This window comes from Neofelis nebulosa, chromosome 8 (genome assembly GCF_028018385.1).
Source record: "Neofelis nebulosa isolate mNeoNeb1 chromosome 8, mNeoNeb1.pri, whole genome shotgun sequence".
NCBI lineage: Eukaryota > Metazoa > Chordata > Mammalia > Carnivora > Felidae > Neofelis > Neofelis nebulosa.
The window spans coordinates 67,462,481-67,479,182 of record NC_080789.1 but is presented as its reverse complement, the minus strand read 5'-3'; the positions used below and the strand labels follow the sequence as shown (position 1 = coordinate 67,479,182).

The window sequence follows — 16,702 nt, the reverse complement described above, 5'->3', positions numbered from 1 at the left end:
GAGGATCTGAGGAAAGGATGCACCCTTAGCTCTGGGAGTTCTTGGCCCATGTTGCCTCCACGGACACTGTTTGCTTTGTAGCCCTGTATTTTCTCAGAGAAAGGTACATAAATATAAAAGGAGTTTTTGGCGTCCCTCTACAGAAAATACCGGTGTTCAATGTTCCTCCAGGGCAGGGACTCTAATTCATTTATCTTTTCATCCTCAGCACCTAATACAAAACCTGGCGCAAAGACTTTCCACGAATGCTTGTTCAAAGAGTGACAGAGGTGTGAGATAATGCATAAGGCCAGAGGGGGAGGTTTATTATTAGTTGTTGAGGATGTTTGAATGCAAGGCGTCTCAGTCTGGCTAGGAAACAGTTGTCTCGGCAGACAACATGAGAGGCAACTAAATAATTTCTGATTCCCACTATGTACAGGAGCTGATGGCTCCCGAGACAGAGATGGGGACCCGAGAACCTTCTGGGGAGTGAGGAGAAGCTGATGCCATATCTGAGCTGTCCTTGGGAGGAGGAGGGAGGGGTAGAGAAAGAGGAGCAGGAGGAGGCGGAGCCTCCGGGCCAGCATCAGCTAGTGGAGGTTGGGAAGCCTCTCCTCTTTCCCCTCCCTTGTTGCCTCCACCTGGCTCCTCCCCGCGTTCTCCAAGCTCCCCTCCCCCTTCCCCAAGGACAGTCTGCAAGGAAGCCGTGGCGGAGGAGAGCTAAGACTAAAAGGCAAGAGGGGCCCTTGAGTAAAGACCGCGGGGGAAAGCCGAGAGCGAGGTGGGGATGACCGTGCTGGGAGGAGGCGCTGGGGAGAACTGGAAGGAGCGGACGGGAAAAGAAGAGGTGGTATGGCATCAGAAGCTGGAGCGAAGAGGGGGGATGGGTAGGGGAGCCGTGAAGAATCCTAGCCCTTCGGTTCATTTCCCTCCGCTAGCACGCACAGCCCCCGCCCCTGGGAATCAGGGATGGGTGGGTGGTGCTCGGACCTCGTTACCCCTGGCTGCCTCACTCCTATCCTAGGCACTCAGCCAGTTCAAATCAGTGCACCTAGGATGTTGCCTCCCTGTATTTATCCCTCCCTCCTGCTTATCTTCACACATGTGATTTTATATTTAGGTTTTATGTCTGTGTGTTTCTGTGTGTGTGTCACTGTGGATCTCTAAAGGTTGCTTATATATGAATCTGCGTGCATTTCTGTGTCCTGTGCCTCTTAGAACTGGTTTAGAGATACAGGAGAAGGTTCTTTTTTGCAGGTCAGCACTCCTAACCTTCCCCCTTGTTAATGGTGAATTCTCTCCCTCACTGGAAACTCCATGGGTGGCAGATCCCTGTGTGGGTTTGTCAGTGATGAGCTCCCAGAGTGAATGAGAAGAAAAAACTCAAGGAAAATGGGATCAGCATACTCATGTTTTGTTCTTTCGTTTCCAAATGTTTGCCTTCTTATTTGCACCAGTTACTTAGTCTTTTTTTTTTTTTCTTGAGAACAGCAGAAATTTGGACATGAACACTCCAGTTAATAGGAGAGTGTCTGTATCCATATGTTTATTACATTCCTTTCACTGTCACTATATGCTTTCTTAAGTCCTATTTGTATCTCTATGTGTTAGAAATAGAATATGGAGCTGTCTGTATCCAAGTGTACTAAATAAAAGCTTTCATAGGTCTATGTGCGTCTTGTATTGTCCGTCAGTTCACTAATGCCTTCAACAAGGATTTATTGAACTGTTATGTGCATGGACTTCACCAGGCTTTGGTTAAGCTGTGGGAAAGTTTTAAAAAAAGGAACGTGATCCCTCCCTGGAGGATTGTTCAGTCTAGTTAGGGAAAGTGGCTCGTAGCAGTCATCTATCCAGGGGTCTGCAAACTTTCTGTAAAAAGTCAGATAGTGAATATTTTAGTCTTTGCAGGCTATCTGGTCTCTGTCACTATAATCTACTCTGTTGTAGCACAGAAGCAGCCATAGGATAATGTGTGAAAGAATGAGAATGGTATGGACACTGAAATTTGAATTTCATGTAATTTTCACATGTCCTGAAATGGTTTTTTAAACCATTTAAAAATGTAAAAATCTGGGGCACCTGGGTGGCTTAGTCAGTTGAGCATCTGACTCTTCATTTTGGCTCAGGTCATGATCCCAGGGTTGTAGGATCAAGCCCTGCATCAGACTCCTTGCTGAATGTGGAGCCTGTATGAGATATTCTCTCTCTCTGTCTCTCTCTCTAAAAAAAAGTTTCTTAAAGAAAAATAAAAATGTAAAAACCTTTCTTTGTTTGCTGCCATACAAAACCAAAAAAAGGGCTGGATTTGGCCTGTGCTCTGTAGTTTGTTGACCCCTGATCCAGTCCAACCTTATTGTCAATATATAAGAAGCAATTTAAATACCATATAAAGTAGTAATTAAGTGCTAAATGAATGATCTAATACCAGACAATATGTGATTAGAGGAGGTCCACAAAGAATCCCTCCTATGGTAATCAGGAAGAGTTAATAGTCTTAATATTCATAGGGTTGCAGCTAGGCCTGGCCTTAAATGATGGAGTGGGGTATCTGTGAAAGGGCCAAGGTGGCCTTCTGGATGAGGGATGCAGTGTGCCCAGGTACACAAATGGGAAGGAGCAAAGTAATGTTCAGGTGATGATGGGACAGAAAATTCATGGGAACAAAGGTTCAAGCTTTGGCAAGGGCTAGATCATGGAAGCTTTGAATGCCAACTCAAGAATTTGGACTTCATCCATCAGAATGGATTATATGTAGTATGTCTGTGAATCTGTGTCCCATAATAACGCTATATATGTTTGTGTTTGTATGTCTTCATGAGCGTCTCATTGCATGTACTTTATTGGTATGTATGCAGATTTGTGTGTTTATGTGACCTGTGTCTTTATCAGCAGCTACCCTGATTTCCGCAGATTCACAGCAGAAACATGAGCTGTGCATAAAGGTCATCAGCCCCGGTTCAAGTGATTTGGCCCAGTTCAAATGAATGCATCCTCAGGGTCCTATGACCTACCCATGGAGGTTTATTCTATGTCTCTTGTAGAGTGGAGAAGGGAAACACAAACGGAGACCAGCTATTGTAGTAGGCAATTCAGGTGGAGAGAGGCGCTGAGGATTGCAAATAAGGGAGGATAAGGGAAGATAGTAAGGGAGAAGAATAGAACTTGGTAACTTTTGACTCTCAGAGTAAGGAGGAGATCAATTTAAAAATTTAGATTTTAACCTGGATAACTGGTAGAGTGATGACTCCTTTGACATTTTATAGACACAAAAGTATGTCTTGTGTGTTCCTTTGAGAGAGATAAGCCCTAAAGACAAAAATACGAAGGTGTTCACATGGCGTGTGTACATAATCTATGTATATCTGGCTATGATTCTGTGTTGTTCTTCCCATTTGATAGCATGTAGTGTGAAGGGCAAGGCCTGAAGATGAGTCAAGAGAGGCTCAGGAGGCAGGAAGCCTGAGAGCGATGGGAGAAGGCATGGAATGTCTTTAACCATTCCTGAGCCTGAACCATAATTTTTTTTTTTTTTTTAATTTTTTTTTTCAACGTTTTTTATTTATTTTTGGGACAGAGAGAGACAGAGCATGAACGGGGGAGGGGCAGAGAGAGAGGGAGACACAGAATCGGAAACAGGCTCCAGGCTCCGAGCCATCAGCCCAGAGCCTGATGCGGGGCTCGAACTCACGGACCGCGAGATCGTGACCTGGCTGAAGTCGGACGCTTAACCGACTGCGCCACCCAGGCGCCCCTGAACCATCATTTTGTGCAGGCTCAAATGTGCATGTAAAACCTCAAACCCCAGTTCCAGCTTAGCCCAATTCCATAAAACGAAACCCTAATCTTCACCGTAACCCTGCCTTCCCTCACTTTTCTGCTTCCACTTGGCTGGTTCTCATCAGTGCCCCAAACCTCACCCGATTCCTACCGTCTGCAGCAGCCCTTCCCTTCATTAAAAGGAGGAATCCTTGAGGCCACCTTAACTTTCCTCCTTCTTTTCTCATTTCTGTTCAGTCAACTGCCCTTCCCCTTGACCTTAGCTTGTTCTCCAAATAGACTCCAATTCAGGTGGGAGGGATTAGCCAGGACCTTTGCAGTCTTGGGTTTGATTACTGTGACATTTCAGCTTGTCAGTTTGTGGGGGCGTGGCCCTCTTCTGGAAGAAGTCCAAAACACCCAGGCTGCAAAGCTCAGACTTAGTATAGTAGGAGAGCCTGACTGAGGTGGCTCTAGCCAGTCTAACAGAGCCATTTCCTGAGCACCTCAATCCACCTGTGTCTTAACTGATCGTGCTCTTCAATTCTAGAGTGGATCATGACCCATGAAGAGCACCATGCAGCCAAAACCCTGGGGATTGGCAAAGCCATCGCCGTGTTAACCTCTGGTGGAGATGCCCAAGGTAAGGAGGAAGGCCCTGCTTGGGGAGGGACAAAAAAACCATGGCTGGTAGGCCCTTTTGAGTTTCTTAACTCCCTTAGCCTGTAGAATAGAACTGTCCTTAATGTCCTCCTGCTGTAGATTCACACTGGAATCCTGGGCTTTCCCGATGTCAGGTCTAAGTCCCCAAGTGCTTCTGGATATTATTTCCTCTACTTTAATTTACTCAAATCTTCATAAAACTTCTTTCCAAGTTTCTCTGAAGATTTGGGACCATTTTGTTCCTTTGGTACCTAAAAGACTGGTGTTTTCTCAAGCATCACTAGGAAGAAAGAGACTAAAGAGATAAACTTGTTGAGAAAGCAGTAGGTGGATTCACTTCAAATACATTGAAAATGGTGGGGAAAGGGGGAGATGCAGAAATTGGTATTTGGTGGGCCCTAGCTAGATCTTCAGGTGTTACCTCTGAGGTACGTAGAGTTTCTGCACCAACCAGGGTCCGGCACCACACTCCTACAGCACATTTCCTTCTACTGGGCACAGTTCTGCTTCATGCTTAGTTTTCTCTGGCCTTTCCTCTTCTTCCATTCCTTCGTCCCTCGCATAAGCAGGAATAGCAGCAGTTAATCGGTACAGACCCATGGGGCGAGGTGGGGGCGGGGGCAGAAAGCAAAGCCAGAGAGAACCCCTTTCTGGGTTGAGTCCCAGAAGCCTGGAAGTCAGGGAAATCAGGTATATGGAAAAACGAAGTGGGAGATAGGGAATGTGTGATTTTTTTTTTCTCCTGATGATCTTGTATATTGTAATTCATAATACGTTGAAATCTACCTTCAGAATCTCTTTGAGAGGGATACCAGGACATGGAGATTGTGCTGAGAAAAATAGAGAAGGAAAGAGATTTCAGCCAGTCTCCCCTTCACTGCACCACTCTCTGTAGGCTTCCTAAACTTTGTGTTAATCACCCACTTTGCTTAGAGCCCTGCCTTGTATGTTGTGAAGAAGTTAATTTCCTTTGGAAACTTATAGTTTTAGGAGAAAAGATAGTATACATTACTGGAATTCTTATGTAAGGCTTATAAATAACAAGAATCAAGTGTGCCTAACCAAGTAGAACCCACTTCTATAATGAACAGATAGGCTTTGGTTGGATTAACCAGGGAAGAGTTCACAGAGAAGGTAGATTTCAAGAGACTGAACTCTTCATTGAATGAATTCTTCATTCCACAGTGTCTGGTGTACAAAGTAGGTGCTATATAAACGTATCCTTAGTTAAATGCAAAGGATGTTATTGAGCACCTGCATTTCAAGCAGGATGGCAGGCACTAAGGATACATCAATGAAAAAGTTACACATTGTTCTTATGATCCTCATTATATGTTAGTAAATCTAGGCTTTAAGTATATTTTTTATCTAATGTATATTTAATTGTAATTGTGATATGTATTATGAACATGAGGATGCCAGAATGAGGACACTTAGGAAGAGGGGCACAGAGGTCTGAGTTCAGGAAGAGTGGCCAGATTAGGAATGCAGAGCCCTACTTGAGGCTGACCTCGCTTTTCTATTGCTTCTCTGCTCTCTCCTGGAAAGAATCCCATGCTCCATAAACTCTTGAGTGTTGATCCTAAAACCTTGGTAGGGTGGCCTGTGAAATTGGATTAAGTGAAGCAAGAAGAGCCTGCTAAAAATCCAAGTGAGGCATACAAAGTTAAGAATTTATGAAAAAGAAGGGCTCTCTGGAGAGGGAAAGAGGAAAAAAAAAAGAGACAGAGGGAGAGAGAGAGAGCTAGGATTTAACTTGGGTCTAAGAGCAGCAGAGCCCTTTCAGCTTCTGATCCTGAGCACAGAAACCCTCTTATTTTAGAGGGACCATCACCTGCTTTAAGGGAAGATCATTCTTGGAGGCAGGTGCTAGCATAAGCTGATTTCTGGAGGGCCAGCTGGACCAAGGTCTAGGGGATCTTGTGACAGGCACAGTGTACCCAGGGAAATATCCCACTGCGAGGCCACATAACATCACAGGTGCATGTGAGCAGGTGGTACAGGAAGAAACTAAGGGAGGCAGGGAAGCAAAGCAGAAAACTCAAAGTAGAGTTGAGAGGTCTCAGCTAAAGGAGCAGCTCAAATAAAGTAGCGGCCTGCCCAGTGATAGGTTTAATGATCTTCAGTTCTCCGAGGGAGAGGGCACAGAAATGACTTTTAACCCAGAGGCTGTGGGCCACATGGGAAAGTGAAGGTTGGGTTCTATAAAATCCACAGAGGCCACAGCTCTGTCATTCCCTGAGCTTAGCAAAGCCAATAACCTCTTAAAGCAGAAGAGAGGCCAGATTTCAGACACCCTGAGCTCAGAAACTGGGCTGAGTAGATACAAATTCCAGTCCAGGAATGGCCCCAGCTCTGCTAAACCATACCACATTTGCCCACACAACATTGGCTTATTCTGCTGGAAAGGATCTCAGTCATCGCTCTAGCCCTCTGCCTTCAGATGGGCAGTCCATTCCAAATACATGTTTATCCTGTTTTTAAAGGATTACAGGAACAGGGATTCTATTACCTCTCTGGATTGCTATTCTAGGATTCATAATATTAATTACATATTTGTCAGAAGTGTAATTCAGATCTAACATTTATTTTTCATGTTGGAATTAAAGGATTTTTTTTTCCTATTCAAAGTTCAATTAAGGTAGAAACTTTCTAACATCTGCTTTCAAAAAGATAGTGACCAAGTCATTTATTAGTTTTTTCTATCTCATGTCATAGAGACTCATTACCCATAGTTCTCCCCAAAGCCTCTTGCCTACAGGCTGTAATTAGAAACTCCAAAGTATGTGCTTCTGATGTTCTCCAGAGCCCCTCCTGGCTGTACCCAGAATACCCCCTGGGTGGTGCCTGTAATCTTATCCTTCGTCTTGCTTCTAACAAGTCAGACAGCTGCGAATAGAGAGTTATTTAGGGCAACATGGTACAGCTAAGGAGATCCTGGCCAGGACTGGTCTGAGGCCAGAATAGGCCAGTGATGTTAAGTAGGAGAGCCCAAAGAATTACTGGGACTCCCTAGCATAAGTTATGTGTATACATCCTGGTCGGTGAATTCTAGGGAACTGGGGGGTTTGAAATGCAGGTATAGGGGACAATTAGGGTCCTAAAACTTGATTTCTAGGAAAACAGTTGTCCAGCTTAGAGGCAGGATGACCTCTGGAGGTTGACAAGACTGAAGTAAGAAGGTAAAAAGGGATGAGAGAAGAGAAAGAATCTTCTTTTCTTGTGGGATTTTTCTTCTGCCCAATAGATTTGGATATTTCCTACCTGCCATCTATTGTTTACTTTGTACTTAAAACCTTTTAAGTCATTTGTTTTTCTTAAATCTTTTCTCCCTACCCTTACTCAGCTTAGGAGTAGGAAACAGCATTCCAACCTATAAATTTCAGTAGAGTGTTTTTTCCTTATTTCTTAAGATTACAAATTCATACTCCAGAACTGTAGGTATCCAATAGACAAGCCCACAGGCATTGTGAAAGTCTAGAAAATAAATAAACAATAGTTTCATTTCTGTTCTGACCTACTGATTTATCCTTACTAAGGCACTGATGGCTTTGCATTGACCCTGACTTTGTTCTTTTCAGACACGCAGGCTTTTCCTAAAGCTTCTGAGAAGCCTGCTCCCATCACAGAGTTTTCCATTTTGATTCCTTCAGTTTGAGGATGTGAACCTAGACTTCTAGACTTATGTGACTCTGCCTTAGTGACGGCGGAAGTGGGCTTTGACAGCAGTGCTCACCAGTGACCTCTTGTTGGCAAGCCCAACCTTCCCGTTCTTATCTTAGATCGATTATTGGAAGCATTTGGCAGTGTTACAACTTCTCGAAACTGTTCCCTTTGGCTTCCAAGACATGGCTAAGACCTGGGTTTCCTTTTGCCTTTCTTGCTGCTCCTTAGTTTCCTTCATGGAACCCATCATCCCCTGCCCATTCCCTCAGCGTTGGTTTCCCTCAGCGTTCCATTCCTTGCCTTTCCCATTCTAATTCTACATATTCTTGTGAGACCATCTCTCCCAGTCCACATGGGTGTCCCACAAGAACTTCAAGCTCAACATTTCCAAATACGAATGTATCATCCACACCCCTACCTGCCTGAATCAAAACTTGCCTCTGCTTAGTTAATTGCACCTCAGTCTTACTCTTTGCCTGTCAGTCATGGGGCCTTTCCATCTTCTTCTCCAACACCTTGAAATCTAACCACAGTGCTGTGCTTCTCTTTCCCCATTGCCTCCTGTCCAGTGTCTCTGTTTTGTCCCAAATGCCACTCTCTCAGTCTAGGCCCTCATTTTGTCTAGGCTGCCAGAGAGCCATCTTATCCCAGCGTCCTCCACATTGCCACCAGTGATCTTTTCTGATATACAGATAGCGTCATGTCTCTCCACTCTCAAAATTCTTCAGAGATTCTCCATCATTTGCAACTTTTGTTTTTTAGGCCAAAGACCTCCTTAAGAATCAAATGACAGCTGTGGACCTTCTCCCAAAGGAAATTCCCGTGCCCAGAAAACTTTTCATACAGTTTCATGGGTTCATGGATTTCCTGAAACCATCACCCATGGATCCCCAATCAAATCCTGGCCTACAGAATAAGAGCCAGGCTTCCTCACGTGGCATACAGGTGCCTGCTTACCTTTGAAGCTTTACTGCCCACCACTTCCTGTCTTACGTTTTATCCTTTGTAATACCCAGTTACCTAAGGTTGTTTCTTGACCCTCACCTTTATTTGTGCTATTTTCCTGCCTAGAGCACTGTCCCCCAAAGTGTCCACCTGACATAAAAGATTTATAAGGAAATTGTCCTTTAGGTCTCAGGTCAAATGTTGTCTTTTCTGTATAACCTGTTCTGACTTCCTTTCTGGCAGCTTGGATGCTCCTTCTCCTTGTCCCCACTGCGCTTTGTACAAATCTCCTTCATAGGGATCCATATTGTAACCATGTTATATTCTTCACAAGTCTTGAGGACCATTACCGTCTCCTGTATCTTTGCATCCCTAGACTGTATCATTCAACTGCTGTTTCCCTAGTGCCTAGATAGTGCCTGGAGTATGGTAGGTATTTAGTCAATATTTGCTCAGTGAGTGAATGGGCCTTCAATTTGATTTGGTGCTTATAGTCATCTAACACCAACTTTCGTCAGCCTGCAGAAAAAAACCCTCCAAAATAGACATTTTGGTTTTGTTGGTTCTATTCTGCTCCAGGTAGCTTTGGAATTTACAGTAGTTCATGATGGATTTTAGCAGATTTTTCTAATTACTGGTTTCTCTAGTGCTCACTGGCACATGATATTTCTCCAGGCAGGGTTAAGGACCCTAGGAATAGATTGTAGATTGAAACAAAAAAATGTTCTGGGGTATCTGAGGGCAGGTGGCTAAAATGGTTCACAAGAAATTGATCTATCAGGGCTCTGAGATTCCCTGAGCATCACCATGAGCCCCTTCTCACATGACAGGGCAGGATGGGGTTACCGGGATCAAGACCCAGGTATGTGTTCCATGTCTCACTGGGGAAGCTCTGCTCAGCACAATTATCAGTAGCATTGTTTCTAATACAGAGGCCGTTATAGCTTCCCCCTTGTGTTGTGTGCTGTGCAGGGTGGTTCCTCCACAGTACTCTCAGAAAAGACAGTTCTCGTCACTGAGTAGCTACCGGAAAGGGAGAATACTTAACATGGGAGAGAGGGGAAAGGCTCTCCTCTGTTTTAGTCCTAATTAATTTTAGTCCTGATTGTCTCCCAGTGGAGAGACTGGGCTCTGTGACCTTGACCTCTTTGAACTTCAGTTTCCAAATCTGTAAAATGGAGGTAACTTCAGGGTTGTGGAGAGGATTAAATGAGATGAGGTTTGACAGGCGTTTAGCGGTGTCTAACCCTACTGTAAGCATTCAAGATTATTATTCCCCGGATTGCCCTGGCAGGGAAAGGTCTTAAGAAAGATGGGATTGGGGAGGGAAGGGAGATGAATTGGAGGTATATGGAGCTACATTAACACCGAACACGATAATTTAGTGTTGCGGGGGAGGCCAGAAGACTTGGAGGAGAAGAGGATTCTAGATTCAGAGAAAAGCCTAAGAGAAGGACTGAGATATCTTGTAGTCCAGGCTGCTTTTCTCAGGAGTAACCTCTTCCTGTCGTCTTGCTTCCCTCCTTTCAGGTATGAATGCTGCTGTCAGGGCTGTGGTTCGAGTTGGTATCTTTACTGGTGCCCGTGTGTTCTTTGTCCATGAGGTTGGTTTTCTACTTTGTTCTCCATCATTCTTTCTCTGTTTTATGCTCCCCCCTCCTTACTTCCTATTTCCTCACCTCCCAGTTACATGCTATGCCTGACCTATCTCAGCTCCCTGTCTCTAAGAGTGTCTCTCCCCGACTCCAGTCTCCAGTAATGATGGTAGGATATAGGGATCTACAGATGGGGTCCTCATGTTGCCCGTTCAATTTAAAGGAAGAAGTAACTCTCTCTTCCCCTTACCTCCACCAAAACAAAGAGAGAAGCTGAAATGAGTATTTCAGAGAAAATTTAGTATGTCCTGAGACAGAGCCTTTGGAAAGAACAAAGTCTCATCAGATTTCTGCAGTTTGCTGTACCTTCTGAGGTTCTAACTCCTCTTCCTTCTCTCCCTTCCCTCTCATTCTTTGCCCACTCTTTTCCCTGTAAGGTTTATCTGCCTTCTCCTAAATTGTATCTTTTCAAGTCCCATTTCTCTCCTGCCCTTCTTCCACCACCCTTCTCTTTTCCCTCTACTGTTATGAAAACTATCTGCTATTTAGTTCCCCGGGAAAGCAGATTGGAGGACATGGGATAAACCAGAAGCAAGAAGAATTAGGATGAAATATTAGGAAGGACATCCTGACCTTTTGAGATTGCAGGGAAATAGAAGAGGGTATTGAAAGGTTGATGTCTTCTTCCTGGGACTGTGTTAAATATGACAGTGTCATGGGCATCCAGGGATCAAAAATGGGAGGAGATGACTTGATTCTCAGAGAACTGCTTCCCAGAGATCCTGTCCTACTCGTGGGGGTTTAGGGAAAACTGGCTTAGCAGAAGCTGAATGGGTGTAATGTGCTCCACAGGGTTATCAAGGCCTGGTGGATGGTGGAGATAACATCAGGGAAGCCACCTGGGAGAGTGTTTCGATGATGCTTCAGCTGGTATGTTCCAGAGGACTCCTGTTCCTTATTTGTCCTGTCCTTGTCCCACCCCACTCTGGTTTGGCCTCATGGTTGCTCAAGTTCCCCCCATGTGGCTCGACGTGAAGGGTTCTGTGACGAGAGAGGTGCCACGACTGCCCTTTACTCTTTGCGTTTGAAAACATCACCCTGGTTTCCTAGGGTGGCATGGGGGTGGGGGTGCGGTCACAGGACAGTTTGCTCTTTATGGAAAGGTCACAGGCAAGACTTAAGGAACTGGCACGTAAGCAGGAGTTGCTCTGGAGTCACAGGGAGGGTCTGGCCAGGAAAATAACCTTCCCAGAGGCCTGGAGCCAGAGCCAGAAGTAGAGCTGAAATCTGCTGGTCCTCATGTGATGGTGAGAAGGTCACTTGAAACCACACTGTTTAAGGGAGGAAGGAACCAGCACAGCCTTTTAGAGTTTCCAAAAATACCTTAAGATTACGCGGATTGTATCCATAACCCGTTGTGCTACTTTCCGTAAGTCATTATATACCTATTTTCTGATTTACTGAAAAATCCACAAATTACATTTGTACCCCCATTCTTTACCGCAGTCCTCTAAAAATCCATGGGAAGAAATACAATATGCAGTACTTAGCGAAGATTTTTTATAGGCGATGGTGCCTGCTGTTAAGTGGTCTGAAAATGAGTCAGAATTCTCTATCAGTACTCCCAAAGGCATGAATGCCAGAAGCTTGTACGATTTGTGAAAATCCTAAGTATACTTACCTCTCTTGGGGCATCTATAAGTCCCTGGGGATTTAAGGCTTTCTATACTCAGAACTACTTTTCCTGTGAATATGTGGATATTGTGTCTCCTTCCACGAGCACCATAGATCCTGAGGAGTGAAGGGGAAAGGATTGGCAGGGCCTGGTTACAATTAGAAATCAGTGAGTTCAAGAGGGAAAGCACATTGGGATGACCAAGCACGTTGGGATGAACTGCGAATTATAGTGTGGACACAATCCAATAAAGTCAGGCCACTGGGGAGAATTTCCAAAGACTAAAGTCAGTGCTACATCTTACATTTCTAAGAACATGTGAAAGACGGAGATTGTCCAAAAGCCAACAGCATGTATGTATTCCTTTGCTCTTCTTGAGGATAATCACTTTGATGACAAAGCCTTCAATGAAATGGGTTAATCTTAGCAGTCTTCTAAGAGGTGTAGCAGAATATAGGAATGACCCTATGATAGCTCAGCCAGAATTATTTCCCTTTCCTTTAGAAAGAACAAATGACTTTTTTTTTAAAGTTTATTTATTTATTTTGAGAGAGAGTTGTGAGTGGGGAAGGGGCAAAGAGCGAGGGAGAGACAGAATCCCTAGCAGGCTCTGCACTGTCAGCGCAGAGCCCGAGGCAAGGCTCAATCCCACGAACTGCAAGATTGTGACCTAAGCTGAAATCAAGAGTCAGACACTTAACCAACTGAGCCACCCAGATGCCCCTAGAAAGGACAAATGACTCTTAAGGATGTCAGGGCACTTCCTAGAAAGCCAGGTAGTTATGACAGCTCATCACGATGTTGGAATAGGGGAAATCTTAGCATGTCGAGCTCAAATTTGGCTGTGTCATCTGGAGAGCTGACTTCTACTTCTTCCCCACAGGGAGGCACAGTCATTGGAAGTGCCCGGTGCAAGGACTTCCGTGAACGAGAGGGACGACTCCGCGCTGCCCACAACCTGGTGAAGCGTGGGATTACTAATCTGTGTGTCATCGGGGGTGATGGCAGCCTCACTGGGGCTGACACCTTCCGTTCTGAGTGGAGTGACTTACTGAGTGACCTCCAGAAAGCGGGTGAGACATTGTCATAAGTATTGTTTGTGCGCATGCACACACACCCCTCTCCTCCCATTGGAGGAAATCATCACCCAGACACAAAAGGGAGGTCTTTGCCCTCCTTTCTCTGCCATTGCTTACGCTTCCCATTGGCTGCAGTTCCTTCTCTCTCCAGTCATCTGCTCTTTAGGCATGTCAAGGTGGCTCCTGGTTTGCTTCTCATTGCCAGGTAAGATCACAGCGGAGGAGGCTACGAAGTCCAGCTATCTGAATATCGTGGGTTTGGTGGGCTCAATTGACAATGACTTTTGTGGCACTGATATGACCATTGGCACTGATTCCGCCCTGCACCGGATCATAGAGATTGTGGACGCCATCACCACCACTGCTCAGAGGTTAGGGGACTTGCGGGGGGCAGGTGGGGCAGTGGAGGAGGATCGCAGCTGGGGCAGGCTACAGGGCTAGGGTGTCTAGAGAAGATTAATGCCCTTGGGCTCTAGACCCCCAACGACCCGTTTTCTGGGGTGGGAACACTGTCTTTAATGAAGAAGCATCCCTAAAGCCCTGAAATTGCACTGTTGTCTACAGGCCGTATGTTTGCCCCTTGTCACTGTCTTGCCCGCTGTCCACATTGTAGCTCTGAGGGCTTTGATACCTGTAGGGTCTCCCAAATGATCAGTGTCCAACATGAGACAAATCCAGGGAGCTCCAAACCTTAGCCACCCTTTCAGCTATAGTGTAGACTGTAGAGGCCGTCACTGCTGCTGCTCAGTAGGCGGCCTGGGGAGGCAGTGTGGGAGAATGGGAGGCGGAAGGTAACAGTTTGCCAGAGTCATCCTAGGGGATTCCAGGCTGATGCTGGTCGAGTCCTCACTTCTTCACTTCTTTTCCTATTTTCTCTTTCCTTTCCTGGACCCCATTGCTCCCTGGAACAGAGCCACAGTACTGACACCTTTTACTGCTATGTTTTAGTCAGCCTGTAGCCATCCTAGACCTAGGTCTGGGTCTTCCTGGTCTCTCCAGAAACCTGCTGGGAGGTCTAACAATATAAATGCGTCTCCCAGGGAGGTTTTGCGGCCTACATGTGGGTGGCGGCTTGGGACCATCAGGACACTGGGACTGTAAAGGTTCTGTGTCTGTCTCTTGCAGCCACCAGAGGACGTTTGTGCTAGAAGTGATGGGCCGGCACTGTGGGTAAGATCCCCGTCTCCACTCATCTGTTTTGTGGAGCCAGCAGTAGCCTTCTCTTCCCCAGAGAGTCCAAAGAGGTCTCCCAGGGATAGCAGATTCAGAGGTGTCCACGCTTGTCTCGGTTATGGCCCCCTTTCCCCACCCCCGTACCCATGCGTGGAAGGGTGTGCCTGTGTGCCCGTGCACAGGACAGACACCGCTCTGAGATTAGAAACCACCGTGGCAGGTGAGCACGAAGAGAAGGTGCCCTTCAGGGACAAAACTTCACTGAGAGGCTGTCTCAGCGGCGCTCTTACCCTCACCCCAAGCATGAAAGCACAGATCCTCACACATTTCACCACCTATGGGAACAGGCAGACCTGCCAGGTATGGGTTAGGCAGTCTGTGGAGCGTGGCTCCTAGTGTGACGCTTCTGCCTCTCATCTCAGATACCTGGCCCTTGTCACCTCTCTCTCCTGTGGGGCTGACTGGGTTTTTATTCCTGAGTGTCCACCGGATGACGACTGGGAGGAACATCTTTGTCGCCGGCTCAGCGAGGTACTGGCACTTTATTTTGCCCTTGAAAAACCACTCGCCTGTTTCCCTGATGATGCACTTCCCCTCCATCGGTTTCATCCCACTGACCTCTTTCCTCTTTGTTCTTGACCAGACAAGGACCCGTGGTTCTCGTCTCAACATCATCATTGTGGCTGAGGGTGCCATCGACAAGACTGGGAAACCCATAACCTCAGAAGACATCAAGAATGTTAGTATGAATGAAACCAGAGAGGCCTTGGACACCACCCCCCACCCCCTTCCCCAGTGACTTCTGAGTCTCCCCTTAGTCCTTCTGTACATCTCTCCCCAGGTTTTCTGCCCCCTGGTTTCCCAGGAAGATAAGATATAAGATAAGAGGCTAAGCCATCGTGGTTTATCTAAGCCTCTGCTTGTTTTTTCTCTTTGACTCTGTATCTCTCTGTCCCTCTTTTGGTCTCCTCAGCTGGTGGTGAAGCGTCTGGGATATGACACCCGGGTCACTGTCTTGGGGCATGTGCAGCGGGGTGGGACACCATCAGCCTTTGACCGGATCCTGGTAAGTCATGGGGTTCTGTGGCCCTTGCGTCTTAGAACCCAGGACTTGCTGTCCTTCCCCTGCAGAATCCCACTTCCCAGGACAGGGGCTTACACCATTGGCCATGCCGCCTCCCTCCAGCTTCTGGACTGCAGTGGCCCTTGACTCATTCCCATCCACCCGAGTTCTCTTCTGTTGCAAAAAATGATGGGAAATTATATGCTCTCCAAATAGTGAGGACTAATATCTCAGCTTTGATCATTAGTAAAATTATTAAGATCTAACCTTAGACACTCAGGTTGAACCCTCTCATCCTACTTTTGTTAGAAGAGAAGGCAATACTCTCCCTTGTTTTATCAATAAGAAGGGAATATTAAGCCTCAGTAATCTCCTTGATTACTACAATGGACATGCTTCTCTGGAACCAAATAGAATTCTAATGGTAAGAGGATGAAGAATCAAGCTTTAGATGAAATCTGGGTAGGGAGATAAAGCCCCATAAGCTCTTAGCTGTAGTCCTTAAATGTGCAATTCAACCCTGTGATCTGGAAGGGCCTCAGGTGCCCTGGCTCTCCAGGCCCAGTCCAGATGGGGAGGCCTGAACCAGACTGTCTTTGCTCCCTGGGTTCCTGCAGGGCAGCAGGATGGGTGTGGAGGCAGTGATGGCACTTTTGGAAGGGACTCCAGACACCCCAGCCTGTGTGGTGAGCCTCTCTGGGAACCAGGCTGTGCGCCTGCCCCTCATGGAGTGTGTCCAAATGGTAAGTACCGACCTCAGCTCCCCGTCCTAACAGCCCAAGCCCCTGTCTTTGAGCTAGAGCTTAGAGGGAAAGAGACCAACTTCGAAGGGCACTGGAACTCCTGTTGGAGATGGGAAGGCAGCATGGTGCAGTTAAGAGTCAAATGAGGAAAGGGCACAGTAGGCTTTGCATAGGAGCTGTCCCCTCTCTAAGCCTCAGTGTCCCCATCTGTTAAATGTTCCTAAGAAACGTGGGAGACGCTACATCTTACCAAGTAGTGAGACCCAACGTCGCATAATATCCAGCCTCGGATGCTTTTGCCATGTCTTTGTTGGAAAAGAAACGGAGTATGTCTCCAAACATTATTAAAAGCAGGGAAT

At 46.2% G+C, this 16,702-nt stretch overlaps 1 protein-coding gene across 3 annotated transcripts in view; it reads left to right on the top strand.

Moving 5' to 3' along the window:
• The window catches only part of PFKM (phosphofructokinase, muscle), a 43,899-nt gene that overhangs the window by 19,263 nt on the left and 7,934 nt on the right, over positions 1-16,702 (top strand). For 2 of the 3 annotated variants that reach the window (XM_058742967.1, XM_058742969.1), the window contains exons 3-12: positions 4,292-4,384; positions 10,546-10,619; positions 11,463-11,540; positions 13,169-13,358; positions 13,570-13,735; positions 14,490-14,534; positions 14,960-15,068; positions 15,181-15,276; positions 15,511-15,603; positions 16,218-16,343. In XM_058742967.1, the coding sequence (XP_058598950.1) occupies positions 4,292-4,384; positions 10,546-10,619; positions 11,463-11,540; positions 13,169-13,358; positions 13,570-13,735; positions 14,490-14,534; positions 14,960-15,068; positions 15,181-15,276; positions 15,511-15,603; positions 16,218-16,343 (1,070 nt within the window). Of the gene's footprint in view, positions 1-586; positions 716-4,291; positions 4,385-10,545; positions 10,620-11,462; positions 11,541-13,168; positions 13,359-13,569; positions 13,736-14,489; positions 14,535-14,959; positions 15,069-15,180; positions 15,277-15,510; positions 15,604-16,217; positions 16,344-16,702 lie in introns of those variants that run through there. The other variant, XM_058742968.1, reaches the window with a different exon arrangement.